The sequence below is a fragment of the Scyliorhinus canicula genome, chromosome 13, assembly GCF_902713615.1.
Source record: "Scyliorhinus canicula chromosome 13, sScyCan1.1, whole genome shotgun sequence".
Classification (NCBI taxonomy): domain Eukaryota; kingdom Metazoa; phylum Chordata; class Chondrichthyes; order Carcharhiniformes; family Scyliorhinidae; genus Scyliorhinus; species Scyliorhinus canicula.
Window position 1 is genome coordinate 17421729 of NC_052158.1, and position 27703 is coordinate 17449431.

Genomic DNA, 27703 nt, shown 5'->3' on the forward strand with positions numbered 1-27703 from the left:
TGCATTTTCCTACGCCAAAGTGTCCTTCATGTAAAAAACAAAATTTGGAGTCCAATTAAGGGACAATTTAGCATGGCCAACCCTGCGCATCTTTGGGTTGTGGGGGGCGAAACCCACGCAGTCACGGGGAGAATGTGAAAAACTCCACACGGACAGTGACCCTGGGCCGGGGTTTGAACCTGGGACCTCGGCGCCGTGAGGCAGCTGTGTTAGAAGTGCCCTTCATGAATCTTTTTCAGAATCATTGGTCGTAACGATTTTGGAATGATTATTCCATTTTGCCTTCGCAAATAAACTATTGGTTGCACTCAGCTCTGTTCTGATATTATAATGTTTGGAGCAGGATCCTTTCGGCCATCTCTCTGTGAGATATTTTATTATCTTCCTGTAAATTGTCATCTTTGTTGGTTTTGGGCAGCATGGTGGCACATTGGTTAGCATTGCTACCCCACGGCGCCGAGGTCCCAGGTTCGATCCCGGCTCTGGGTCACTGTCCGTGTGGAGTTTGCACATTCTCCCCGTGTCTGCGTGGGTTTCACCCCCACAACCCAAAGATGTACAGGATAGGTGGATTGAACATGCTAAATTGCCCCTTAATTGAAAAAAATTGAATTGGGCACTCTAAAATTAAAAAAAAAAAATCTTTGTTGGTTTTGTTTCTGATTAATTTTGACTTCTCATCTGAGATTAGAAGGGATTCTGTCACTAGATTCACATGTGCTTGTACATCCCCTTCCAAGTGCTGGTCTTCTTTCTTCCGTAGCACGAGATAGTGCATCCGCTACAACAAGATGTTTACTTGCCGTGCAGATGAGATTGAAATTATGGGCTGGATTCCCCGCCCTGCCGCGCCACATTTCTGTTTCATCCCGCTGGTGGGATGCTCCGTTTCGCCGGCTGGTCAATGGGGTTTCCCGTTGTGGGGCAGCCCCACCCCCGAGTTTCCGGCTAAACGCAGCATCCTGCCGGCGGAGAATCTAGCCCCATATCTCTGTAACTTCATCATCATACTTTGTAACCTGGGTGATTAGATTTCTCTTTAAGGCCTGTGTATTGAGTCGGCTTCCACGTGGGCTTTCCTCCTGTGGCTCAACTCAGTGCAAAGAGCAGCAGACACATCAATCTGAAGACGGTTTAATATTCTACGAGCTTGCTTTCATGTGTCAAACCGGCACCAGCCATGATTTTGGCATCGGGAGCTATTCTCTGCCCAATCGCACGCCCCGATTTTGGTGTCGGCTACCAGAGACTCCTGCCCAGTATCTTTCTTGATTGTTTCCCGCAAGCACCTTGTTTTCTCTGAAAGATTAGGAATAAATTTTGTTGCAAAATTTATCACGCCAAGCATCCTGAGGACCCCTTTTCTGTCTGTTCGACGTGACATATTTAAAATCGATTTTATTTTCTCTTGGTCAGGTTGTATACCTTTAGCAGAACGTTTGTCTTCTAAGAATGTGATTTTTTTCAACACCAAACTGGCATTTGGCTTTATTTAATTTTGGACCAAGCTTTGATGATTCTTTGCACTTTGATAAGCCTTTCGTCGAGCTCTCTTCTTGTCAAGCCCCGAACGATTATGTCATCTACGGACACCCTGACGCCTGTAATGCCTTCTGCAACATGTTCCATTGCCCGGGCTGTGGAATAAACCAGGGCTGGTTTAGCACACTGGGCTAAATCGCTGGCTTTTAAAGCAGACCAAGGCAGGCCAGCAGCACAGTTCAATTTCCGTACCAGCCTCCCCGAACAGGCGCTGGAATGTGGCGACTAGGAGCTTTTTACAGTAACTTCATTGAAGCCTGCTCGTGACAATAAGCGATTTTAATTTTTTCAAAATGTCAGATGCTGAAATAATACCAAATGGCATTCTGACAAAACAGTATCGCCCAACTGGAATATTAAAGGTGCACAACTTTGTGCTCTTCTCATCCAACTTGAGTTGCCAAAAACCCTGTGATGCATCTAATTTGCTGAAGCATGTCGCTCCTGACATCTCACACGTGATTTGATCTCTCTTCGGATAGGATAGTGCTCTCTCTTTATGTTCAAATTGAGATCCTTGGGATCCATACAGATTCTGAGGTCATTGTTCCATTTCTTCTCACAAACCATGGAGTTCACCTAATCTGTTGGTTCTGCAATGCGTATTATCACCCCCAGATTTGTCATTCTCGCCAGTCCACTCTTAAGTCATTCCTTCAATGGAACTGGTAGACGTCTTGGTGCGTGTTTGTTTGGTTGCGCATTTTCTTTTAACTGCATATGATAAGTGAATGGTGCAGCTCCGATTTCCTTCAACTATTTCAGGAAATTCTTTTCGGATTGCATCCACTGATGTACTTTGCGTACTTACAGCAGAGTCTGCAGTGTAGACTCTTTTTACCAGTTCAAGTGCTTCACATGCTTCCACTCCCAATAATGATTCACGCTCAGCCTGCACAATGCACTTTATTCTTTACACTGACCTCTAGTTCGATACTCCGAGTGTGTTAATTATTTTGCCGTTGTAATCTTTTAAAAGTACTGCAGTATTTAAAATTTGCGGTTTAGGGTGGCATGTGGTGCAGTGGTTAGCACTGGGACTATAGCTCTGAGGACCCAGGTTCGAAACCCAGCCATCGGTCACTATCCGTGCGGAGTTTGCACATTCTCCCCGTGTCTGCATGGGTTTCACCCCCACAACCCAAAGATGTGCAGGTTAGGTGGATTAGTCACACTAAATTTCCCCTTAATTGGAAAATAATAATTGGGTACTCTAAATTTATAAAAGATTGAAGATAAAAAATAAAATGTGCTGTTTAATCTTCATTTCTTGCATATCGGATAAACTTATAAGATTGGCTCTCGCTCCTGTGTCGAGTTTGACATTGATTAATGTTTTATTAATGTCCAATTATCTCATTGAACATTTGCATTGCTTGTAATGCAAGTTTGCTTTGAAGCCTGTTTAACTTGCATGCTGTCACAATGCTTATCATCACTAGATATCATATCTATGAAAAATGTGTCTTCGAGATTTATCTAATCAAACACGTTGATCGATTTTGGCATTTCTGATTTTTTATTAGAAAAACATTGTTTTGCAAAGTGATTTATTGCTTTTGCAATTAGAACAGACTTTTCCAAATGCTGGACATTGTCTTTGCAAATTCATGTTGCCGCATCGCTTGAATAAAATGGTGGTTTTGATTACCCACTTAAAATGGCCACCGCTGCTGGGACCATGTTTTGCCTTAGGGTGCATCACAACACGGGTTGGCTGCATCTCCGAGCTTTGCGCCAAACTTCTTCAGGCTTAGATTTCGAATCTGCTGTGCGCTAACTTTATGGCATGACATATTTTAATGGCATCGTCGAGTTGGGGTTCGTTCTCCTTGTCATTGCTAATCCCGAACATCACATGATCGCGGATCATCGACGGTTGCAGAGTGGCAAAATTACAGGTCTGCGCCTTCAACCTCGAGTCTATTAAAAAGCTGTCGAACGATTCACCTGCGTGCTGTGTATGTGTGCGAAAAACATTCCGCTCAAATGTTTAATTTTTCTTCGGGGTGCAGTGTCGATCAAATTTTTTTACGACTTCATCAAAGTTATTTTTATCCACTTCGTTAGTGAGTGCGCAGGTGTTAAAGATTTCTATCACTTGTGGACCTGCTACAGTGACTGAAATGTAGAGCTGCCAACTGGTGTCAATTGCTGTTTAAAAGCGCGCTAATTCGCATCTACAGTACCAGAGACCCGAAGCTGGTCATGTGTCTTCAGACTTTCCAACACAGACTCCGATGCGTTGAGTGACATTTGTCAGTACTCTACCCGATTAATAAAAATTATTTTTCTTTCTTTTCTCGTAACCTTGCCTTTAGATCTTCAAAGCCAATCCTGGTATCTTGTTAGATCTTCAAATATGGCGCCATGTTACGTTCTGGTGCTTGGCCGGTCGGATAAGTGCACTAAAGAACATCTAGTTTATTGTTGAACAATTGGATGGGTTAGATAACAATAAGAATATTATCAAAAACTACTCACTACTATAAATAATCTAATAACAAATCATGACTATCCGCTACGAAGACCTTCTACCAACTCCCTGAGGTAACAGTGTCATGTGGTTATTCTCTATTGCCCCCTGCTGGTTGGAGGTCTCGTATATCACTATATACATAATTGCTTATGCATTTTGTCACAGTTACATCAGGGAACTACATATTAAAGTGAGACTAGCTGTCTCGCTCTAATATGCAGATTTGCTAAAAAGTGATTCCACCCACTATGGCTGGGATTCATATTGCAACGTCTCGCGAGGTTGCGTTAGATCTCGCGGACCATAGCGAGCCGGTTAGTTCCCGGGAGCAGGGTCTACCAGCATCTACTGGCCACGTTGTGTATTGGCGAGCTGACTTGCAGGCGCAACGTGCCCAGCAGATCGTGCCCATAATATTTTCAGGAGTCGCGAGAAGTTTACATAAAGAACGTGGCATACAGCACATACATAAGTCCCAGCTGGGACTTTCAATCAAGCAGGTCCCAATCCGGGGCGGCTTTTAAGCAGAAGACTCACAAGCCTCACCTGCTAGGCCTCCGCCCCTCAGCGGGGCAGCTCCTATTCCACCAGCCTCACCGGGAGATTATTTGGATCCCCGTGTTTGATGGGGCCAGTGTAGAGGGAGCTTTACTCTGTATCTAACCCCGTGCTGTACCTGTCCTGGGAGTGTTTGATGGGGTCAGTGTAGAGAGAGCTTTACTCTGTATCTAACCCCGTGCTGTACCTGTCCTTGGAGTGTTTAATGGGGACAGTGTAGAGGGAGCTTTACTCTGTATCTAATCCCGGGCTGTACCTGTCCTGGGAGTGTTTGATGGGGACAGTGTAGAGGGAGCTTTACTCTGTATCTAACCCTGTGCTGTACCTGTCCTGGGAGTGTTTGATGGGGCCAGTGTAGAGGGAGCTTTACTCTGTATCTAACCCCGTGCTGTACCTGTCCTGGAAGTGTTTGATGGGGTCAGTGTAGAGAGAGCTTTACTCTGTATCTAACCCCGTGCTGTACCTGTCCTGGGAGTGTTTGATGGAAGTGTTGAGGGAGCTTTACTCTGTATCTAACCCTGTGCTGTACCTGTCCTGGGAGTGTTTGTTGGGATAGTGTAGAGGGAGCTTTACTCTGTATCTAACCCCATGCTGTACCTGTCCTGGAAGTGTTTGATGGGACAGTGTAGAGGGAGCTTCACTCTGTATCTAACCCCGTGCTATACCTGTCCTAGGTGTATTTGATGGGGCAGCATAGAGGCAGCTTTATTCTGTATCTAACCCCGTGCTGTACCCGTCCTGGGAGTTTTGAAGGGACAATGCAGAGGGAGCTTTACTCTGTATCTAACCCATGCTGTACCTGTCCTGGGAGTGTTTGATGGGACAATGTAGAGGGAGCTTTACTCTGTATCTAACCCCATGCTGTACCTGTCCTGGGAGTGTTTGATGGGACAGTGTAGAGGGAGCTTTACTCTGTATCTAACCCCGTGCTGAACCTGTCCTGGGAATGTTTGATGGGGCAGTGTAGACGGAGCTTTACTCTGTATCTATCCCCGTGTTGTACCTGTCCTGGGAGTGTTTGATAGGACAGTGTAGAGGGAGCTTTACTCTGTATCTAATCCCGTGCTGTACGTGTCCTGGGAATGTTTGATGGGGCAGTGTAGAGGGAGCTTTACGCTGTATTGTACTCCATGCTGTATCTGTGCTGGGAGTGTTTGATGGGGCAGTGTAGAGGGAGCTTTACTCTGTATCTAACCCCGTGCTGTACCTGTCCTGGGAGTGTTTGATGGGACAGTGTGGAGGGAGCTTTACTCTGTATGTAACTCCATGTCGTACCTGTCCTGGGAGTGTTTGATGGAACGGTGTTGAGGGAGCTTTACTCTGTATCTAACCCTGTGCTGTACCTGTCCTGGGAGTGTTTGATGGGACAGTGTAGAGGGAGCTTTACTCTGTATCTAACACTGTGCTGTACCTGTCCTGGGAGTGTTTGAAAGGACAATGCAGAGGGAGCTTTACTCTGTATCTAACCCATGCTGTACCTGTTCTGGGAGTGTTTGATGGAACAGTGTAAAGGGAGCTGTGCTCTGTATCTAACTCCATGTTGTACGTGTACTGGGAGTGTTTGATGGGGACAGTGTAGAGGGAGCTTTACTCTGTTTCCAACACCGTGCTGTATCTGTGCTGGGAGTGTTTGATGGGACAGTGTAGAGGGAGCTTTATTCTGTATCTAACCCCATGTTATACCTGTCCTGGGAGTGTTTGATGGGACAGTGTAGAGGGAGCTTTACTCTGTATCTATCCCCGTGCTGTACCTGTCCTGGGAGTGTTTGATGGGACAGTGCAGAGGGAGCTTTACTCTTTATCGAACCCTGTGCTGTACCTATCCTGGGAGTGTTTGATGGGGCAGTGTAGAGGGAGCTTTACTCTGTATTTAACTCCATGCTGCATCTGTGCTGGGAGTGTTTGATAGGGCAGTGTAGATCTACACTGTCCCATCAAACACTCCCAGGACAGGTACAGCACGGGGTTAGATACAGAGTAAAGCTTCCTCTACACCAGGGGTGGGCAAACTTTTCCGTGCAAGGGCCACATTCAGAAATTCACAATTTTAAAGGGCCGCATAGTATATTAAGTAAAATAATTACTTCACCCGGTTATGATTCTGGGCGCCTCATAGAGAACATAGAACAGTACAGCACAGAACAGGCCCTTCGGCCCTCGACGTTGTGCCGAGCAATGATCACCCTACTCAAGTCAACGTATCCACCCTATACCAGTAAGTAACCCAACAGCTCCCCCCATTAACCTAAAAAAAATAATTAAAAATTTAAAAAAATAATAATTTTTAAAAAAATAATTTTTTTTTTTTAATGACTTGGTGGGCCGCATAAAGACCTTTGGCGGGCCCATAGTTTGCCCACCACTGGTGTAGAGGGAGCTTTACTCTGTATGTAACTCCATGTTGTACCTGTCCTGGGAGTGTTTAATGGGACAGTGTAGGGGGAGCTTTACTCTGTACCTAATCCCGCGCTGTACCTGTCCTGGGAGTGTTTGATGGGGACAGTGTAGAGGGAGCTTTACTCTGTATCTAACCCCGTGCTGTACCTGTCCTGGGAGTGTTTGATGGGACAGTGTAGAGGGAGCTTTACTCTGTATCTAACCCCGTGCTGTACCTGTCCTGGGAGTGTTTGATGGGGACTGTGTAGAGGATGCTTTACTCTGTATCTAACCCTGTGCTGTACCTGTCCTGGGAGTGTTTGATGGGATCACACTGTCATTACTGACAGTGAATCTTCAAATTTCTGCTGAAGTGTTTATCCACGGTGCGTGTTTGGCAGCTTGGGAAAGGGCTGTCCTCTGACCCTGACCAATATGTTGGTTCAACACATGGCGGTTTCAGTTTAAATGAAGTAACCACAGAATGTCACACACTTAAACCCTTCACCCCTCCATCATTGAAATGTGGAGCCATTTTCCGAGCAGACATATTGGCCGTGACTAATCTGATGTCTTTTATCGATGAAAGCCGCAGCAACAGGGCAAGAATCATTCCACACCCACATACAAGTGTCACTTCCTTCCAAAGGATTTGTAGCAGCACTGACAGAAATAGCTTCAAAACATTGTGACAAAATACTAACTAACAACGCATATATGAGACAGTTTGTACTGGCACTGACTGGCATGAGTGAATGTGGATAAAAATGCCCACTAGTCAACAAAGTAATTAAAGTTTTCCAAGAATGTTTCTGTCTCTAGTCACCGTGTCCTGAAGGAGTGTTTCTGTACCCAGTGCCCTCTGAGTACTGAAGGAGTGTTTCTGTAGCCAGTGCCCTCTGAGTACTGAAGGAGTGTTACTGTACCCAGTGCCCTCTGAGTACTGAAGGAGTGTTTCTGTAGCCAGTGCCCTCTGAGTACTGAAGGAGTGTTTCTGTAGCCAGTGCCCTCTGAGTACTGAAGGAGTGTTTCTGTAGCCAGTGCCCTCTGAGTACTGAAGGAGTGTTTCTATACCCAGTGCCCTCTGAGTACTGAAGGAGTATTTCTGTACCCAGTGCCCTCTGAGTACTGAAGGAGTGTTTCTGTAACCAGTGCCCTCTGAGTACTGAAGGAGTGTTTCTGTACCCAGTGCCCTCTGAGTACTGAAGGAGTATTTCTGTACCCAGTGCCCTCTGAGTACTGAAGGAGTGTTTCTGTAGCCAGTGCCCTCTGAGTACTGAAGGAGTGTTTCTGTAGCCAGTGCCCTCTGAGTACTGAAGGAGTGTTTCTGTACCCAGTGCCCTCTGAGTACTGAAGGAGTGTTTCTGTACCCAGTGCCCTCTGAATACAGAAGGAGTGTTTCTGTACCCAGTGCCCTCTGAATACAGAAGGAGTGTTTCTGTACCCAGTGCCCTCTGAGTACTGAATGAGTGTTTCTGTAGCCAGTGCCCTCTGAGTACTGAAGGAGTGTTTCTATACCCAGTGCCCTCTGAGTACTGAAGGAGTGTTTCTGTACCCAGTGCCCTCTGAATACAGAAGGAGTGTTTCTGTAGCCAGTGCCCTCTGAGTACTGAAGGAGTGTTTCTGTAGCCAGTGCCCTCTGAGTACTGAAGGAGTGTTTCTGTACCCAGTGCCCTCTGAGTACTGAAGGAGTGTTTCTGTACCCAGTGCCCTCTGAATACAGAAGGAGTGTTTCTGTAGCCAGTGCCCTCTGAATACTGAAGGAGTGTTTCTGTAGCCAGAGCCCTCTGAGTACTGAAGGAGTGTTTCTCTACCCAGTTGCTGTGTGTTATCTTTTAAATCAACTCACCACACATTTCCTTGATTTCTCAACTATCTGTAAACAAGGCCTGTGACTATCTGCGACTGGGCTGAACCAATCATTTACTGGTGTTAAGTAACGTATTCTCTTGCCTTTCTTCCTGAATTTGTCAGATACAGTTGATTGTCAATGCGAGACAATACATAAGGTTAAACAAGCAGACATTGCGCAGCAAACCTTTGTAAGACGACCTGTGTTCAGAGCAGTGACCTGAGTAACCTTTTATAATTGGCACCTCCAAATAACTCCCCCAAATAAGAACTCCATAAAGCTCCATTAGATCCCATGTTGATGAAAGTTTGCCGATGGCTGAATCGTTCGCTCCTTTATATTCTCTCCACAGTTGCTGCCAGACATCCTGGGCGGGATTCTCTGACCCCGGGGCTGTTTCGGAGAACCGCTGGGCTGGCCGCGATTCACGTGACGCCACCCCAACGACGGTCCACCGATTCTCTGGTGACCGGAGAATCGGCGCCATTGGCGCTGGTCGGGAGCCGCTCTATGCGGCCCCCACCGGCGATTCTCCACGCTGGATGGGCCGAATGGCCGCCGAGATAGCCCGAGTCCCGCCGGCGCCGTTCATATGAAATGAAATGAAAATCACTTATTGTCACGAGTAGGCTTCAAATGAAGTTACTGTGAAAAGTCCCTAGTCGCCACATTCCGGCGCCTGTTCGGGGAGGCTGTTACGGGAATTGAACCGTGCTGCCAGCTTGCATTGGTCTGCCTTCAAAGCCAGCGATTAGCCCAGTGAGCTAAACAGCCCCTCGGTCTTACCCGGCGGGACCTCGGCGTCCATCCTGCGCGGGGGGGCCTGGTGGGGCGGGGGGGGGGGGGGGGGGGAAGGGGGGGCCTCCACCATGGCCAAGCCCGCGATTGGGGCCTATCGAATAGTGAGCAGGCTTCTCCTGGTGGGGGCCTCTTTTAATCCGTGCCGGCCCCTGTAGCTCTACGCCATGTTGTGTCGGGGCCGGCGCGGAGAAGGAACCTAGTGCGCATGCGCGAGTTCGCACTGGCCGCAGCGCGCATGCACAGATCCACGACGCCCTTTGACCCCGGTATCGACAGCTGGAGCTGTGTGAGTCACTCCAGTACCGTGCTGGCCCCTTGTGCGGTGCAGGATCCCTGCTCCTGAGGGCCTGTAGACGCAGTCCAGCAACAATACCGCATCTTACAGCAGGATTTAGATTGTTTGGAGACTTGGGCAGAGAGATGGCAGATGGAGTTTAATCCGGACAAATGTGAGGTAATACATTTTAGAAGGTCTAATGAAGGTAGGGAATATACAGTGAATGGTAGAACTCTAAAGTGTTTTGAAAGTCAGAGAGATCGAGGTGTACAGGTCCACAGGTCACTGAAAGGGGCAACACAGGTGGAGAAGGTAGTCAAGAAGGCATACTGCATGCTTTCCTTCATTGGCCGGAGCGTTGAGTATAGGAATTTGCAAGTCATGTTGCAGCTGTATAGAACCTTGGTTAAGCCACACTTGGAGTACAGTGTTCAATTCTGGTCGCCACACTACCAGAAGGATGTGGAGGCTTTAGAGAGGGTGCAGAAGAGATTTACCAGGATGTTGCCTGGTATGGAGGGAATTAGCTATGAGGAGCGGTTGAATAAACTCGGTTTGTTCTCACTGGAACGACGGAGGTTGAGGGGCGACCTGATAGAGGTCTACAAAATTCTGAGGGGCATAGACAGAGTAGATAGTCAGAGTCTTGTCCCCAGGGTAGAGGGGTCAATTACTAGGGGGCATAGGTTTAACGTGCAAGGGGCAAGGTTTAGAGGAAATGTACGAGGCAAGTTTTTTACACAGAGGGTAGTGGGTGCCTGGAAATCGCTGCCGGAGGAGGTGGTGGAAGCAGGGACGATAGTGACATTTAAGGGGCATCTTGACAAATACATGAATAGGATGGGAATAGAGGGGTACGGAGCCAGGAAGTGCAGAAGATTTTAGTTTTGACGGGCAGCATGGTCGGCACGGGCTTGAAGGGCCGAAGGGCCTGTTCCTGTGCTGTACTTTTCTTTGATCTTTGTTATATAAGATCCCGAGAGGGCTTGACGGTGTGGAAAGAAATGTTTCTGACATAAGGAAGATTTTATTTGTCAGAGATGGGCCATGAGACAGTGGAACTTTCTTCATCAGAGAGCGGAGTGCACAGGGTCAAGGCATCATTTTAAGGCTGACTTAGATAGATCCTTATCTGAAAGGGGAGTCAAAGGTTATTGGGAGGAAGGCGTGAAAATGTTGAGACCACAATAGGAAGATCAATTGTCTTATTGAATGGCAGAACAAGCTCGCGGGGCCAAATGGACTAGGCCTACTCCTAATTTGTATGTTAGTATTGAGGAGTACTGAGTGACTGCTGCACTATCAGAGGGGCAGTACTGAGGGAGAGCTGCACTGTCAGAGGGTCAGTACTGAGGGAGTGCTGCACTGTCAGAGGGTCAGTACTGAGGGAGTGCTGCACTGCCAGAGGGTCAGTACTAAGGGAGTGCTGCACTGTCAGAGGGTCAGTACTGAGGGAGTGCTGCACTGCCAGAGGGTCAGTACTGAGGGAGCGCTGCACTGTCAGAGGGTCAGTACTGAGGGAGTGCTGCACTGCCAGAGGGTCAGTACTAAGGGAGTGCTGCACTGTCAGAGGGGCAGTACTGAGGGAGAGCTGCACTATCAGAGGGGCAGTACTGAGGGAGTGCCGCACTGTCAGAGGGTCAGTACTGAGGGAGTGCTGCACTGTCAGAGGGTCAGTAATGAGGGAGTGCCGCACTGTCAGAGGGTCAGTACTGAGGGAGTGCTGCACTGTCAGAGGGTCAGTACTGAGGGAGCGCTGCACTGTCAGAGGGTCAGTACTGAGGGAGTGCTGCACTGTCAGAAGGTCAGTACTGAGGGAGCGCTGCACTGTCAGAGGGTCAGTACTGAGGGAGTGCTGCACTGTCAGAGGATCAGTACTGAGGGAGTGCTGCACTGTCAAGAGGGTCAGTGCTGAGGGAGTGCTGCACTATCAGAGGGTCAGTTCTGAGGGAGGGCCGCACTGTCAGAGGGTCAGTCCTGAGTGAGTGCTGCACTATCAGAGGGGCAGTACTGAGGGAGTGCTGCACTGTCAGAGGGGCAGTACTGAGGGAGTGCCGCACTGTCAGAGGGTCAGTACTGAGGGAGTGCTGCACTGTCAGAGGGTCAGTACTGAGGGAGTGCTGCACTGTCAGAGGGTCAGTAATGAGGGAGTGCTGCACTGTCAGAGGGTCAGTACTGAGGGAGCGCTGCACTGTCAGAGGGTCAGTACTGAGGGAGTGCTGCACTGTCAGAAGGTCAGTACTGAGGGAGCGCTGCACTGTCAGAGGATCAGTACTGAGGGAGTGCTGCACTGTCAAGGGTCAGTACTGAGGAAGTGCTGCACTGTCAAGAGGGTCAGTGCTGAGGGAGTGCTGCGCTGTCATAGATTCTATACTGAGGGAGTGCTGCACTGTCAGAGGGTCAGTACTGAGGGTGCACTGAACTGTCAAAGGGTCAGTAATGAGGGAGTGCTGCGCTGTCAGAGGATCAGTACTGAGGGAGTGCTGCACTGTCAGAGGGTCAGTACTGAGAGAGCACTGCAATGTCAGAGGGTCAGTACTGGGGAGTGCTGCACTGTCAGAGGGTCAGTACTGAGGGAGTGCCGCACTGTCAGAGAGTCAGTACTGAGGGAGTGCTGCACTGTCAGAGGGTCAGTACTGAGGGAGAGCTGCACTGACAGAGGGTCAGTACTGAGGGAGGGCTGCACTGTCAGAGGGTCAGTACTGAGGGAGTGCTGCACTGTCAGAGGATCAGTACTGAGGGAGTGCTGCACTGTCAGAGGGTCAGCACTGAGGGAGCGCTGCATTGTCAAAGGGTCAGTACTGAGGGAGTGCTGCACTGTCAGAGGGGCAGTACTGAGGGAGTGCTGCACTGTCAGAGGGTCAGTACTGAGGGAGTGCCGCACTGTCAGAGGGTCAGTACTGAGGGAGAGCTGCACTGTCAGAGGGTCAGTAATGAGGGAGTGCTGCACTGTCAGAGGGTCAGTACTGAGGGAGCGCTGCACTGTCAGAGGGTCAGTACTGAGGGAGTGCTGCACTATCAGAGGGTCAGTTCTGAGGGAGGGCCGCACTGTCAGAGGGTCAGTCCTGAGTGAGTGCTGCACTATCAGAGGGGCAGTACTGAGGGAGTGCTGCACTGTCAGAGGGGCAGTACTGAGGGAGTGCCGCACTGTCAGAGGGTCAGTACTGAGGGAGTGCTGCACTGTCAGAGGGTCAGTAATGAGGGAGTGCTGCACTGTCAGAGGGTCAGTACTGAGGGAGCGCTGCACTGTCAGAGGGTCAGTACTGAGGGAGTGCTGCACTGTCAGAAGGTCAGTACTGAGGGAGCGCTGCACTGTCAGAGGATCAGTACTGAGGGAGTGCTGCACTGTCAAGGGTCAGTACTGAGGAAGTGCTGCACTGTCAAGAGGGTCAGTGCTGAGGGAGTGCTGCGCTGTCATAGATTCTATACTGAGGGAGTGCTGCACTGTCAGAGGGTCAGTACTGAGGGTGCACTGCACTGTCAAAGGGTCAGTAATGAGGGAGTGCTGCGCTGTCAGAGGATCAGTACTGAGGGAGTGCTGCACTGTCAGAGGGTCAGTACTGAGAGAGCACTGCAATGTCAGAGGGTCAGTACTGGGGAGTGCTGCACTGTCAGAGGGTCAGTACTGAGGGAGTGCCGCACTGTCAGAGAGTCAGTACTGAGGCAGTGCTGTACTGTCAGAGAGTCAGTACTGAGGGAGTGCTGCACTGTCAGAGGGTCAGTACTGAGGGAGTGCTGCACTGTCAGAGGGTCAGCACTGAGGGAGTGCTGCACTGTCAGAGGGTCAGTACTGAGGCAGTGCTGTACTGTCAGAGAGTCAGTACTGAGGGAGTGCTGCACTGTCAGAGGGTCAGTACTGAGGGAGTGCTGCACTGTCAGAGGGTCAGCACTGAGGGAGTGCTGCACTGTCAGAGGGTCAGTACTGAGGGAATGCTGCACTGTCAGAGGGTCAGTACTGAGGGAGTGCTGCACTGTCAGAGGGTCAGTACTGAGGGAGGGCTGCGCTGTCAGAGGGTGAGTACTGAGGGAGTGCTGCACTGTCAGAGGGTCAGTACTGAGGGAGCGCTGCGCTGTCAGAGGTTGAGTACTGAGGGTGTGCTGCACTGTCAGAGGGTCAGTACTGAGGGAGTGCTGCACTGTCAGAGGGTCAGTACTGAGGGAGTGCTGCACTGTCAGAGGATCAGTACTGACGGAGTGCTGCACTGTGAGAGGATCAGTACTGAGGGAGTGCGGCATTGTCAGTGGGTCAGTACTGAGGGAGTGCTGCGCTGTCAGAGGGTCAGTACTGAGGGAGCGCTGCATTGTCAGAGGGTCAGTACTGAGGGAGCGCTGCGCTGTCAGAGGGTGAGTACTGAGGGAGTGCTGCACTGTCAGAGGGTCAGTACTGAGGGAGCGCTGCGCTGTCAGAGGGTGAGTACTGAGGGAGTGCTGCACTGTCAGAGGGTCAGTACTGAGGGAGCGCTGCGCTGTCAGAGGGTGAGTACTGAGGGATGCTGCACTGTCAGAGGGTCAGTACTGAGGGAGTGCTGCACTGTCAGAGGATCAGTACTGAGAGAGAGCTGCACTGTGAGAGGATCAGTACTGAGGGAGTGCTGCACTGTCAGAGGGTCAGTACTGAGGGAGTGCTGCACTGTCAGAGGGTCAGTACTGAGGGAGTGCTGCACTGTCAGAGGATCAGTACTGAGGGAGTGCTGCACTGTTAAGAGGGTCAGCACTGAGGGAGCGCTGCATTGTCAAAGGGTCAGTACTGAGGGAGTGCTGCACTGTCAGAGGGTCAGTACTGAGGGAGTGCTGCACTGTGAGAGGATCAGTACTGAGGGAGTGCTGCACTGTCAGAGGGTCAGTACTGAGGGAGTGCCGTACTGTCAGAGGGTCAGTACTGAGGGAGAGCTGCACTGCCAGAGGGTCAGTACTGAGGGAGAGCTGCACTGTCAGAGGGTCAGTACTGAGGGAGTGCTGCACTGTCAGAGGGTCAGTACTGAGGGAGTGCTGCACTGTCAGAGGATCAGTACTGAGGGAGAGCTGCACTGTCAGAGGGTCAGTACTGAGGGAGTGCTGCACTGTCAGAGGGTCAGTACTGAGGGAGTGCTGCACTGTCAGAGGGTCAGTACTGAGGGAGAGATGCACTGTCAGAGGGTCAGTACTGGGGGTGCTGCACTGTCAGAGGGTCAGTACTGAGGGAGTGCTGCACTGTGAGAGGGTCAGTACTGCGGGAGTGCTGCACTGTCAGAGGGTCAGTACTGAGGGAGAGCTGCACTGTCAGAGGGTCAATACTGAGGGAGCGCTGCACAGTCAGAGGGTCAGTGCTGGGAGCCCCTACTGTTTGTTTTGCTGACTCTCTGATCAAAGTTTGGCCAAATATCTGCTGCTGTTTCAGTTCGGCGCAAAAGATCTGATGCTGGTGTACCTCAGAAGAGCAGATTATTGCCTTGGTTAACCCTGAACTAACATCGCAAAAATTACCTGATTATCTGGTCATCATCTGATTACTGTTTGCGGGATTGGGCTACGCTTGCGGCTGGGTTAGCCGTGTATGGACTCCATCATCTGTTTGAGATGCGTTGTGGAATGAAAGGTGAAGTAAACGAAAACAAGTTCATCCCTTTGTGAAATAGTTGTCTTTGTGTTGCAGCGTGAGGTGGTGGTTGCTGAGAGCGGGATGGAGGAAGGAGCAATGATGGAGACAGAGGCTGAGAGTGGATCAGCGGGTGCTGGGGACAGTAACCCAGACGCCGCCTCACTCAGAGCCCGGGGCGACCTGCCTGAGGAAGATCAGAGCGAAGCAGCGCCAGAGCCGGACTCCCGTGGCGACAGCAGAGACGAGGAGGAGGTGCAGACCGACCCCTCCCCCTATCTGGAGATGCTCACTGAGCCAGCCAATCGCGCCGTTAACAAGCCTACTCCGATGTGGGCGGGAGATGGACTCGCGGAGGAGACCAGTCAGAATGAAACATCGCCCGCGCCTCAACCCTCAGAAGCCGATATCAGTGCGGACAGCGGCCTGGTGAGTTAGCTTCATTAACCCCCTTTCTCCTACACCCCCACCCCCAGTATTTCCCCTCTTCCTCCCTCCTTCTCGGTTCCACCACTAGCCCCTGCCCTCTGGTCGCTGCGGAACGTAGTCCATTCAACCGCCAAGACGCCTTTAGCTTTATTGATCCCAACTTCATCTGTGGGATGATAACAGTTGTCAGCTGGGCTGCCTCACCGCGCCAGGGTCCCAGGTTCAATTCCAGTCTCGGGTCACTGTCTGTGCGGGGTCGGCACGTTCTCCCCGTGTCTCCTCCGTGTGCTCCGGTTTCCTCCGACGGTCCAAAGATGTGCAGGTTAGGTGGATTGGCCGTGCTAAAATTGCCCTTAGTGTCCAAAGGTGTGTAGGTTAGGTAAGGTTATCGGATAGGGTGGGGAACGTGGGCCGAGGTAGGATGCTCTTTCTGAGGGTCGGTGCAGACTTGATTGTCCGAATGGGCTCCTTCTGCACTGAAGGAATTCTACGCACACGGCATCGCAGTAGTTATCACTGTTGCTTCACAGTGCCGGAGACGGCAGGTTCGATTCCCGGCTTGGGTCACTGTCTCTGTGGAGTTTGGACGTTCTCCCCGTGTCTGCGTGGGTTTCCTCCGGGTGCCCCGGTTTCCTCCCACTAGTCCCGAAAGACGTGCTTGTTAGGTGAATTGGACATTCTGAATTCTCCCTCTGTGAACCCGAACAGGCGCCGGAATGTGGCGACTCGGGGCTTTGCACAGTAACTTCATTGCAATGTTAATGTAAGTCCACTTGCGACACTAATAAAGATCATTATTATTATTTTGGAATTCTGATTCTAAGTTGTGCTGATTGGGAGGTTTATGGATTTAGTGGGCGGGGAGCTGGAGAAAAATTCACCTGGACGTGTTTTCTCTCCAACGGGCGGGGATAGATTTTGGGCAGAATTTTTCTCAGGCCCAATTGCCTGGTCCTCACCCTGGCGAATTGGTGATGGAATCGTATTGCCCCAAATGCCACCTCAGTCCCTCTGCCGGATGTTGATTTGGTTGAAGAATTCCGCAGCCAGATTCCGGGGACTGAGTGAACAATCGGTGCACATACCGATGGTGCGAGGAGGACTATGGGGACGGGAGTGAGGAGACGGAGGGGAGAATAGAATGATTCAATCCACAGAAGGAAGAGACTGTGAGCGAGCACCCATTCCTGTCTAGATTTCCTCTCCGGAGAAATGAATTGTTGGAAGATCATGGTGGGCAATGTTTTTAATTTCAGTTTGATCTTGGGCTGTGCGGCATTGCTGCAAAGTTGGTCGTTCCTTTTCGCCCTTGAAGGGGTTGATGGTGAGCTACCTTCTAGAACCGTGGCGGCCCGTCTGGTGAAGGTGTGCCCGCAGCGCCGTTAGGTTGGGCGTTCCAGGATTTTGGCTCAACGACGGTGAAGGAACTGGGAATTGTCCCATCATCTGCCCCCGTGAAGAGGCTGCAAGCAAAGGCCCGTGCCTGAGGAGGTCGGGATGCTGCAACTCAACCCCTCGTCCATCTGAATCCCTGTCACCTCCTCCAGCCTCCATGGCCCTCCGAGATAGCTGCGCTTCTCCTGTTCCGACCTGGTGAGAATCCCGCAGTTTTAATCGCTTCACATTTAGCGGCCACATTTTTGGCTGTCTGGGCCCTCAGCTCCAGAAACCTCCTCGCTCCCAACTCTAGGGCGGAATTCTCCACTCCCCACGCTGGGTGGGAGAATCGTGGGAGGGCTGGGTGACTCATGACATGCCCCCCCTGGCGCCCCCCGCGATTCTCCCACCCCCCGCTCGGAAGAATCTGCGCTCGCCGTTTTTCATGGCGACTGGCCCGGATGGGCTGAGCGGCCTGCCGTTCCCAACCGGTTCAAGACAGTGATTAAGGGGAGTGAGCACCACGGCCGTGCTCGGGAGGGGACTGGCCCGTGATCGGTGCTCACCGATCGTCGGGCCGGCGTCTCCAAGCGACGCTCTCTTTCCCCTCCGCCGCCCCACTAGATCAAGCCGCCACGTCTTGCGGGGCAGCGGTGGGGAAGAGTGGAACCGCGCATGCGCGGGTTTTAGCCGGCAGCCGTCGTGACGTCAGCCGCGCATGCGCGGGTTGGAGCCGCCCAACCTACGCATGCGCGGCTGCCGTCACTTAGGCGCCGCCGTCGCGTCAGTCTCGGCGCAGCACCTTGACGCAAGCGTCAAGGCCCGGCGGCCGAGAGTTACGGAGCGCCGCTCCTAGCCCCCCGGGTGGGGGTGAATAAGGTGAGAGGAGCGGCCTCCGAGGCCGTCGTGAAACTCGGCCGAGTTCACGGCGGCCTTCCCGATTTATCGCGGGAGCGGAGAATTCCGACCCTAATGCCCTTCAGGGAAGGGAATCTGCTACCCTCACCCGGTCTGGCTGACAAGTGACTCCAGACCCTCGGCAAACTCCTTTACCCTTAACTGCCCTCTGAAAGGGCCGAGCAAAGCGACCAGTCTGTGGGCTATTAGGGATGAGCTACAAATGGGCTGTCAGCGACCCCCACATCCCAGGAAAGAATTTTCAAAGATGTTCCTAAAACCTAAACCTTTTGGCCAGCCTTGGAACAGCTCCTTAATATCCCCTTATGTGGTTGGAATTCAATTTTATTGGGACAGTTCATTATTTCGAGGGCAGCATGGTAGCACAAGTGGCTAGCACTGTGGCTTCACAGCTCCAGGGTCCCAGGTTCGATTCCCCGCCGGGTCACGGTCTGTGCGGAGTCTGCATGTTCACCCCGAGTCTGAGTGGGTTTACTCCGGGTGCTCCGGTTTCCTACCACAGTCCAAAGACGTGCAGGTTAGGGTGGATTGACCATGCTAAATTGCCCTGAGTGACCAAAAAAGGTGAGGAGGGGTTATTGGGTTACAGGGGTAGGGTGGAAGTGAGGGCTTAAGTGGGTCGGTGCAGACTCGATGGGCCGAATGGCCTCCTTCTGCACTGTATGTTCTATGTGTCATGATATGCAGACATTCACATGATGAGCAACAGACAGGCAGCTAATGAACACAGAGAACAGGACATAACCAATCAGCAGGCAGAACACTTGGGGGTGGTTTCACACTATAAAAGGCACGAGACACTCACACTCCGCCTCTTTCCACTGGGGGCATCTACAGAGTGAGTCAGGGTGTATATATCACAAAACACCACCACGTGGCTAAGAGCTAGTCTGGTTCAGTCAGACAGAGAGATCTAACTTAGGTTAGCAGAGAGTCGAACTCACAGAGAACTGAGCTAACTGTGTGACAGGTTCAATAAATCAGATTGAACTAACTTCAAGGTCTGGAGTATCTTTCAGTTAAAGCTGCATCCAGTTGCAGCCCGTGTTATCTCAGTGTGCTTAACACGACACTATGTTCTAAATGCACGTTGTCGTTAAACAGTTCACGATGCTTCGCGGGAGCGATGTAAGAATATTCAAAAGCCCACACCAAATGTGATGGCGACATCGTCCATTCCCCCGCATAACCTGCCGCCGTGACGGCATTCCGCTATTGGCCGGCGGTGGAATCTTCAACCGGCAGGGTGGCACATTTGGTGGGACTGGCTGATCCCGGCGGTGTGATAGCAGGAACATTCCGGCCGTTGTGTTTGACTGAGTTGTTGATTCATGCAATATTTCTAAGCAGTAGCGTTGAGAGAAATAAGCAATAATACCCCATTCCACCAAGCCCCGCCCCACTGTGAGATAAGGTCCGAACCTTCATTTATCCTTTCAATGTTGCTCACCCTCCAAAATTGTGAGAGGGAAGTGTCATAACATCCACTCATGTATATAATGAGATGCAGACAGGCAGTGATTGACACACAGGATAACCAATGAACACACTCGACACAGAACAACCAATCACCAGACAGGACACCGCCACTATAAAGCCCACAGGGCATTAAGGCTCTCCCTCTCTCACAGGACACGGCTAAGGAGATAGTCGCAGGGCACAGGCCAATGAACATCATCACCATGTGGTAGAGAGCTAGTCTGGTCAAGCCAGTAGGAGGTTATCAGTTAGGTTAATAGAGTGTCAACACCCACAGCAGATGATGTACAGCAATCAACAGGTTCAATAGAACAGTGTTGGACCATCGCCTGTGTCGGAAGCCTGTTTCTCGTTTAACTGCATCCAGTTGCAGTCAATGTTAGACCAACACAGATAACACATCAGGAAGCTCAGGATTCTTTAATGAATGCCCTCTCGTCACACAATCTGGACGGGATTCTCTGGTGTCAGACGCCGAAATCACGTTGGGCGATCGGCTGGGGAATCCCCGTTTGCGGTGGACTCGGGTTCGGTGCCACTTTTGGGATTCTCCGCCCCCTCCAAAACCCGCACTCGCAGAGTACGCCGCACAACATATGGAGGGTCTCAGGACGTCACCTGAGGCCTTCCCCTGAAGCTCCGCCCCCCCCGATGGGCCGAGTTCCCGACGGCATGGGTCACTTACGCTATTTATTTTTGTGAACCCAGAGTGGCAGCTGCGGACTGAGCCCAGCGCTGCCTCAGTTGGGTGGGACCGTAGCTTTCAGCTACGTGCCAGCTAGGTCCCCCCCCCCCCCCCCCCCCCCCCCCCCATCCCCCCCACCAGACAGAGAATTGGTGCAGCTTTTGCACCGTTTTTCCAGGCATAAAACGTCTCTGTTCCCACTCCGGCGCCAGCACAGTCTTCAAATCGGAGAATCCAGCCCTTTGTCCTTGCTGATTCATTATGGCCTGCCAAGTGTTACTGTGAAGGAAAAACCTCTGGATGTTCAATCTTCCAGCTCATCATCTCGGCCGCAAACCGGCTGTGCCCGTCAAATGCCACGCAGGTCCCCGGTTTATTCCTGGAATGAGCCAGCGGGCAACGAAACTGAGTGCTGCCCTCGTCGCCAGGGCCGTGGGCAAGGGGAAACCACCAACCCCACATGGCGCAGGTCTTCTCGGAGCATGTGCCGTATGTGACTACCTGATCTCTGGCCAATCGCAGCCTTGCCCTGCGCCGCCTCTCGCTCATCTGTGGAAAGCGGACTCGTGGATGGTGGATCCTTTGTGTTGCCGGCCGCCTCCGCCATCTGGGTCTCCGCTTGTCAGCCTCCTGTTGGTGCTCACGCTCCCCCTAGCCTTGTCCCACATGCAGCGCCTCCTGCTGGAGCTGTCGCTGGAGGCCACTGGATCCATTCTCACTTCTGACTCCACCCTGAAAGGAGATATTGAAGACCAGCATGGGTAAAGGGAGTTGAGAGCAAACGTGTGAATGAGAAGCCTATGGGGTAAGGTGGGCAGGTAGGCCTTGGCATCTTAGATCGCGTTCCATTCCACTGAAGTGACATCTGGAGCCCTGAGGGGGGAGGGGGTGAGAACTTGTGATTTAGATCAGTGAACCAATGAACACACTTGGACTGGGTGCGGACAGTGTGTGTGGATACTGCGTGTGGACAGAGTGTGTCGACACTGGGTGCGGACAGTGTGTGTGGATACTGCGTGTGGACAGTGTGTGTGAACACTGGGTGCGGACAGTGTGTGTGAACACTGGGTGTGGACAGAGTGTGTCGACACTGGGTGTGGACAGAGTGTGTCGACACTGGGTGTGGACAGCGTGTGTGTGAACACTGGGTGTGAATAGTGCGTGTTGTCACTGGGTGTGGACAGAGTGTGTCGACACTGGGTGTGGACAGCGTGTGTGTGAACACTGGGTGTGAATAGTGCGTGTTGTCACTGGGTGCGGACAGTGTGTGTGGATACTGCGTGTGGACAGTGTGTGTGAACACTGGGTGTGGACAGAGTGTGTCGACACTGGGTGTGGACAGAGTGTGTCGACACTGGGTGTGGACAGCGTGTGTGTGAACACTGGGTGTGAATAGTGCGTGTTGTCACTGGGTGTGGACAGAGTGTGTCGACACTGGGTGTGGACAGCGTGTGTGTGAACACTGGGTGTGAATAGTGCGTGTTGTCACTGGGTGTGGACAGAGTGTGTCGACACTGGGTGTGGACAGCGTGTGTGTGAACACTGGGTGTGAATAGTGCGTGTTGTCACTGGGTGTGGACAGAGTGTGTCGACACTGGGTGTGGACAGTGTGTGTGAACACTGGGTGTGAATAGTGCGTGTTGTCACTGGGTGTGGACAGAGTGTGTCGACACTGGGTGTGGACAGTGTGTGTGAACACTGGGTGTGAATAGTGTGTGTGTGAACACTGGGTGTTGACACTGGGTGTGGACAGTGTGTGTGGACAGTGTGTGTGGATACTGGATGTGGACACTGGGTGTAGACAGTGTGTGTGTGAACACTGGGTGTGAATAGTGCGTGTTGTCACTGGGTGTGGACAGAGTGTGTCGACACTGGGTGTGGACAGTGTGTGTGAACACTGGGCGTGGATAGTATGTGTGTGAACACTGGGTGTGGATAGTGTGTGTGTGAACACTGGGCGTGGATAGTGTGTGTGAACACTGGGTGTGGACAGTGTGTGTGTGAACACTGGGTGTGGATAGTGTGTGTGAACACTGGGTGTGGACAGTGTGTGTGTGAACACTGGGCGTGGATAGTGTGTGTGAACACTGGGTGTGGACAGTGTGTGTGTGAACACTGGGCGTGGATAGTGTGTGTGTGAACACTGGGTGTTGACACTGGGTGTGGACAGTGTGTGTGGACAGTGTGTGTGGATACTGGATGTGGACACTGGGTGTAGACAGTGTGTGTGTGAACACTGGGTGTAGACAGTGTGTGTGGACACTGGGTGTGAACAGTGTGTGTGGACACTGGGTATGAACAATGTGTGTGGACACTGGGTGTGAACTATGTGTGTGGACACTGGGTATCATAGAATTTACAGTGCAGAAGGAGGCCATTCAGCCCATCGAGTCTGACCCAGCTCTTGGAAAGAGCACCCTACCCAAGGTCAACACCTTCACCCTATCCCCATAACCCAGTAACCCCACCCAACACTAAGGGCAATTTTGGACACTAAGGGCAATTTATCATGGCCAATCCACCTAACCTGCACATCTTTGGACTGTGGGAGGAAACCGGAGCACCCGGAGGAAACCCACGCACACACGGGGAGGATGTGCAGACACCGCACAGATAGTGACCCAAGCCGGAATCGAACCTGGGACCCTGGAGCTGTGAAGCAGTTGTGCTATCCACAATGATACCGTGCTGCCCCTTACGGTGTGTGTGGACACTGGGTGTGGGCAGTGTGTGTGGACACTGGGTATGAACAGTGTGTGTGGACACTGTGTGTGGACAGTGTGTGTGAACAGTGTGTGTGGACAGTGTGTGTGGACACTGGGTATGAACAGTGTGTGTGGACACTGGGTATGAACAGTGTGTGTGGACACTGTGTGAACACTGTGTGTGGACACTGTGTGTGAACAGTGTGTGTGGACAGTGTGTGTGGACACTGGGTGTGAACAGTGTGTGTGGACAGTGTGTGTGAACAGTGTGTGTGGACACTGGGTTTGGGCAGTGCGTGTGGACACTGGGAATGAACAGTGTGTGTGGACACTGTGTGTGAACAGTGTGTGTGGACAGTGTGTGTGGACACTGGGTGTGAACAGTGTGTGTGGACAGTGTGTGTGAACAGTGTGTGTGGACACTGGGTTTGGGCAGTGCGTGTGGACACTGGGAATGAACAGTGCGTGTGGACACTGTGTGAACAGTGTGTGTGGACACTGGGTGTGGACACTGGGTGTGAACACTGGGTGTGTGGACACTGGGTGTGGACACTGGGTGTGGACACTGGGTGTGAACAGTGTGTGTGGACAGTGTGTGTGGACACTGTGTGAACAGTGTGTGTGGACACTGTATGAACAGTGTGTGTGGACACTGTATGAACAGTGTGTGTGGACACTGGGTGTGGACACTGGGTGTGAACACCGGGTGTGGACACTGGGTGTGAACAGTGTGTGTGGACACTGTGTGAACAGTGTGTGTGGACACTGTGTGAACAGTGTGTGTGGACACTGGGTGTGGACACTGGGTGTGAACAGTGTGTGTGAACACTGTGTGAACAGTGTGTGTGGACACTGGGTGTGGACACTGGGTGTGAACAGTGTGTGTGGACACTGGGTGTGGACACTGGGTGTGAACACCGGGTGTGGACACTGGGTGTGAACAGTGTGTGTGGACACTGTGTGAACAGTGTGTGTGGACACTGGGTGTGGACACTGGGTGTGAACAGTGTGTGTGGACACTGGGTATGAACAGTGTGTGTGGACACTGGGTGTGGACACTGGGTGTGAGCACTGGGTGTGAACAGTGTGTGTGGGCACTGGGAATGAACAGTGTGTGTGGACACTGTGTGTGAACAGTGTGTGTGGACACTGTGTGTGAACACTGGGTGTGGACACTGGGTGTGAACAGTGTGTGTGGACACTGTGTGTGAACAGTGTGTGTGGACACTGGGTGCAGACAGTGTGTGTGGACACTGGGTGTGGACACTGGGTATGAACAGTGTGTGTGGACACTGTGTGTGAACAGTGTGTGTGGACACTGTGTGAACAGTGTGTGTGGACACTGGGTGTGGACACTGGGTGTGAACAGTGTGTGTGGACACTGTGTGAACAGTGTGTGTGGACACTGTGTGAACAGTGTGTGTGGACACTGTGTGAACAGTGTGTGTGAACACTGGGTGTGGACACTGGGTGTGAACAGTGTGTGTGAACACTGGGTGTGGACACTGGGTGTGAACAGTGTGTGTGGACACTGGGTGTGGACACTGGGTGTGAACAGTGTGTGTGGACACTGGGTGTGGACACTGGGTATGAACAGTGTGTGTGGACACTGGGTGTGAACAGTGTGAGTGGACACTGGGAATGAACAGTGTGTGTGGACACTGTGTATGAACAGTGTGTGCGGACACTGGGTATGATCAGTGTGAGTGAACACTGGGTGTGAACAGTGTGTGTGGACACTGGGTATGAACAGTGTGTGTGGACACTGTGTATGAACAGTGTGTGCGGACACTGGGTATGATCAGTGTGAGTGAACACTGGGTGTGAACAGTGTGTGTGGACACTGGGTATGAACAGTGTGTGTGGACAGTATGAGTGGAAAGGGGTGTGAACAGTGTGTGTGGACACTGGGTATGAACACTGGGTGTGGACACTGGGTGTGAACAGTGTGTGTGGACTGTGTGTGTGGACACTCGGTGTGGACAGTGTGTGTGGACACTGGCTGTGAACTGTGTGTGTGGACAGTGTGAGTGGATGCTGGGTGTGAACAGTGTGTGTGGACACTGGGTGTGAACAGTGTGAGTGAACACTGGGTGTGAACAGTGTGTGTGGACAGTGTGTGGACACTGGGTGTGAACAGTGTGTGTGGACACTGGGTATGAACAGTGTGAGTGTGAGTGAACACTGGGTGTGAACAGTGTGTGTGGACAGTGTGTGGACACTGGGTGTGAACAGTGTGTGTGGACACTGGGTATGAACAGTGTGTGTGGACACTGGGTGTGAACAGTGTGTGTGGACAGTGTGTGGACACTGGGTATGAACAGTGTGTGTGGACACTGGGTATGAACAGTGTGTGTGGACACTGGGTATAAACAGTGTGTGTGGACACTGGGTATGAACAATGTGTGTGGACACTGGGTATGAACAGTGTGTGTGGACACTGGGTATGAACAATGTGTGTGGACACTGGGTGTGAACAGTGTGTGTGGACACTGGGTATGAACAATGTGTGTGGACACTGGGTATGAACAGTGTGTGTGGACACTGGGTATGAACAATGTGTGTGGACACTGGGTATGAACAGTGTGTGTGGACACTGGGTATGAACAGTGTGTATGAACAGTGTGTGTGGACACTGGGTATGAACAGTGTGTGTGGACACTGGGTATGAACAATGTGTGTGGACACTGGGTATGAACAGTGTGTGTGGACACTGGGTATGAACAATGTGTGTGGACACTGGGTGTGAACAGTGTGTGTGGACACTGGGTATGAACAATGTGTGTGGACACTGGGTATGAACAGTGTGTGTGGACACTGGGTATGAACAGTGTGTGTGGACAGTGTGTGGACACTGGGTATGAACAGTGTGTGTGGACACTGGGTATGAACAGTGTGTGTGGACACTGGGTATGAACAGTGTGTGTGGACACTGGGTATGAACAGTGTGTGTGGACACTGGGTATGAACAGTGTGTGTGGACACTGGGTATGAACAGTGTGTGTGGACACTGGGTATGAACAGTGTGTGCGGACTGAAATGAAATGAAATGAAAATCGCTTATTGTCACGAGTAGGCTTCAATGAAGTTACTGTGAAAAGCCCCTAGTCGCCACATTCCAGCGCCTGTCCGGGGAGGCTGGTACGGGAATCGAACCGTGCTGCTGGCCTGCTTGGTCTGCTTTAAAAGCCAGCGATTTAGCCCAGTGAGCTAAACCAGCCCCAGGGTGGGCACCACCATTCAAAGTGGCCGACTGGGCGGTCATCTCATTTCATGTGAACTGGCTGCCAAATCGTTGCCTTCGAGTCACTCGGACCATGAAGAATAGCTCACTGAGGTTGTTAAAGGTGCTGATATATCTACTGTGTCCTTCTTGTTGCAGAATGGAGAGAATGAATATAATGGTGGGCAGGAGGACGGTGAGGTGACAGCTTTTACAGACACGAGTGCCGAGATGGGTCAACCCAGTTGCCCGACAGGCGGGAGTGGGGAGGATGATGGTCCCACGCCACAGAATGACTGCACCACTGAAGTTGTGAGGCACCTCAGGCTTGACCTGTTGCCCCTGGATACCAACAACGTAAACAACACGGTGAGCAGAAAAATATCAGAAAAGAGTCTTGGATCTTTCTGTTGCTCTTCATAAGCAGCACAGGCTGCACATGTGGTTAATAGGAATCCTGCATTAGCAGTGTTCCCCTGTACTAAAGATGGTCACAGGGGCCCAGTAACTTAACGTACTCACCTGGCATGTCTCATCACTTAGATAATAATCTTTTTTTATTATTCTTCCTGCCAAAATAGACAATTTCACATTTGCCCACATTATATCCCTTGTGCCAGTTCTTTGCTCACTCACTTACCCCGTCTGTGTCCCCTTGTAGCCTCCGTACGTCCTCTTCACAACTTACTATCCCACCGATTTTTGTGTCATCAGCAAATTTAACTGGTGTCTTTTGTCCCTCCATCCATGTTATTGATATAAATTGTAAACAGTTGAGGTCCCAGCATTGATTCCTGTGGCTCACCACTCTTCACACCTTGCTAAAGAGAAAAAGACCCATTTAACCTACTCTTTGTTTCCTGTTAACTAACCAATCTTCCATCCATGCCAACATGTTACTCCCAACACCACAAGTTTAATTTTCTCCGATAACCTTTGATGTGGCACCTTACCAAAAATCTGCTGGAAAGTCCAGTACATCCACCAATTCCCCTTTATTCACAGCACATTACTTCTTTAAAGGACTCCAGTAAATTGGTCAAACATGATTTCCCTTTCACAAGACCATGTTGGCTTTGCCTGATTATGTTGAATTTTTCAACGTCCCTTTATTAATGGCTTCAATGAAGGTCTTTAATTATGGCTTCCAACATTTTATACAATTTCATAGAATTTACAGTGCAGAATGAGGCCATTCGGTCCATCGAGTCTGCACCGGCTCTTGGAAAAAGCACCCTACCCAACGTCAACACCTATACCCTATCCCCATAACCCAGTAACCCCACCCAACACGAAGGGCAATTTTGTACACTAAGGGCAATTTATCATGGCCAGTCCACCTAACCTGCACATCTTTGGACTGTGGGAGGAAACCAGAGCACCCGGAGGAAACGCACGCAGACACGGGGAGGATGTGCAGACTCCGC

The 27703-nt window shown here is 51.2% G+C and overlaps 1 protein-coding gene across 1 annotated transcript in view; it reads left to right on the forward strand.

The window, feature by feature from the left end:
• The window catches only part of LOC119976490, a 63775-nt gene that overhangs the window by 13719 nt on the left and 22353 nt on the right, over positions 1–27703 (forward strand). The window contains exons 2-3 of the mRNA XM_038817033.1: positions 15518–15889; positions 26436–26645. Coding sequence (XP_038672961.1) covers positions 15545–15889; positions 26436–26645 — 555 coding nt within the window. The 5' untranslated portion in view covers positions 15518–15544. The remainder of the gene's footprint in view (positions 1–15517; positions 15890–26435; positions 26646–27703) is intronic.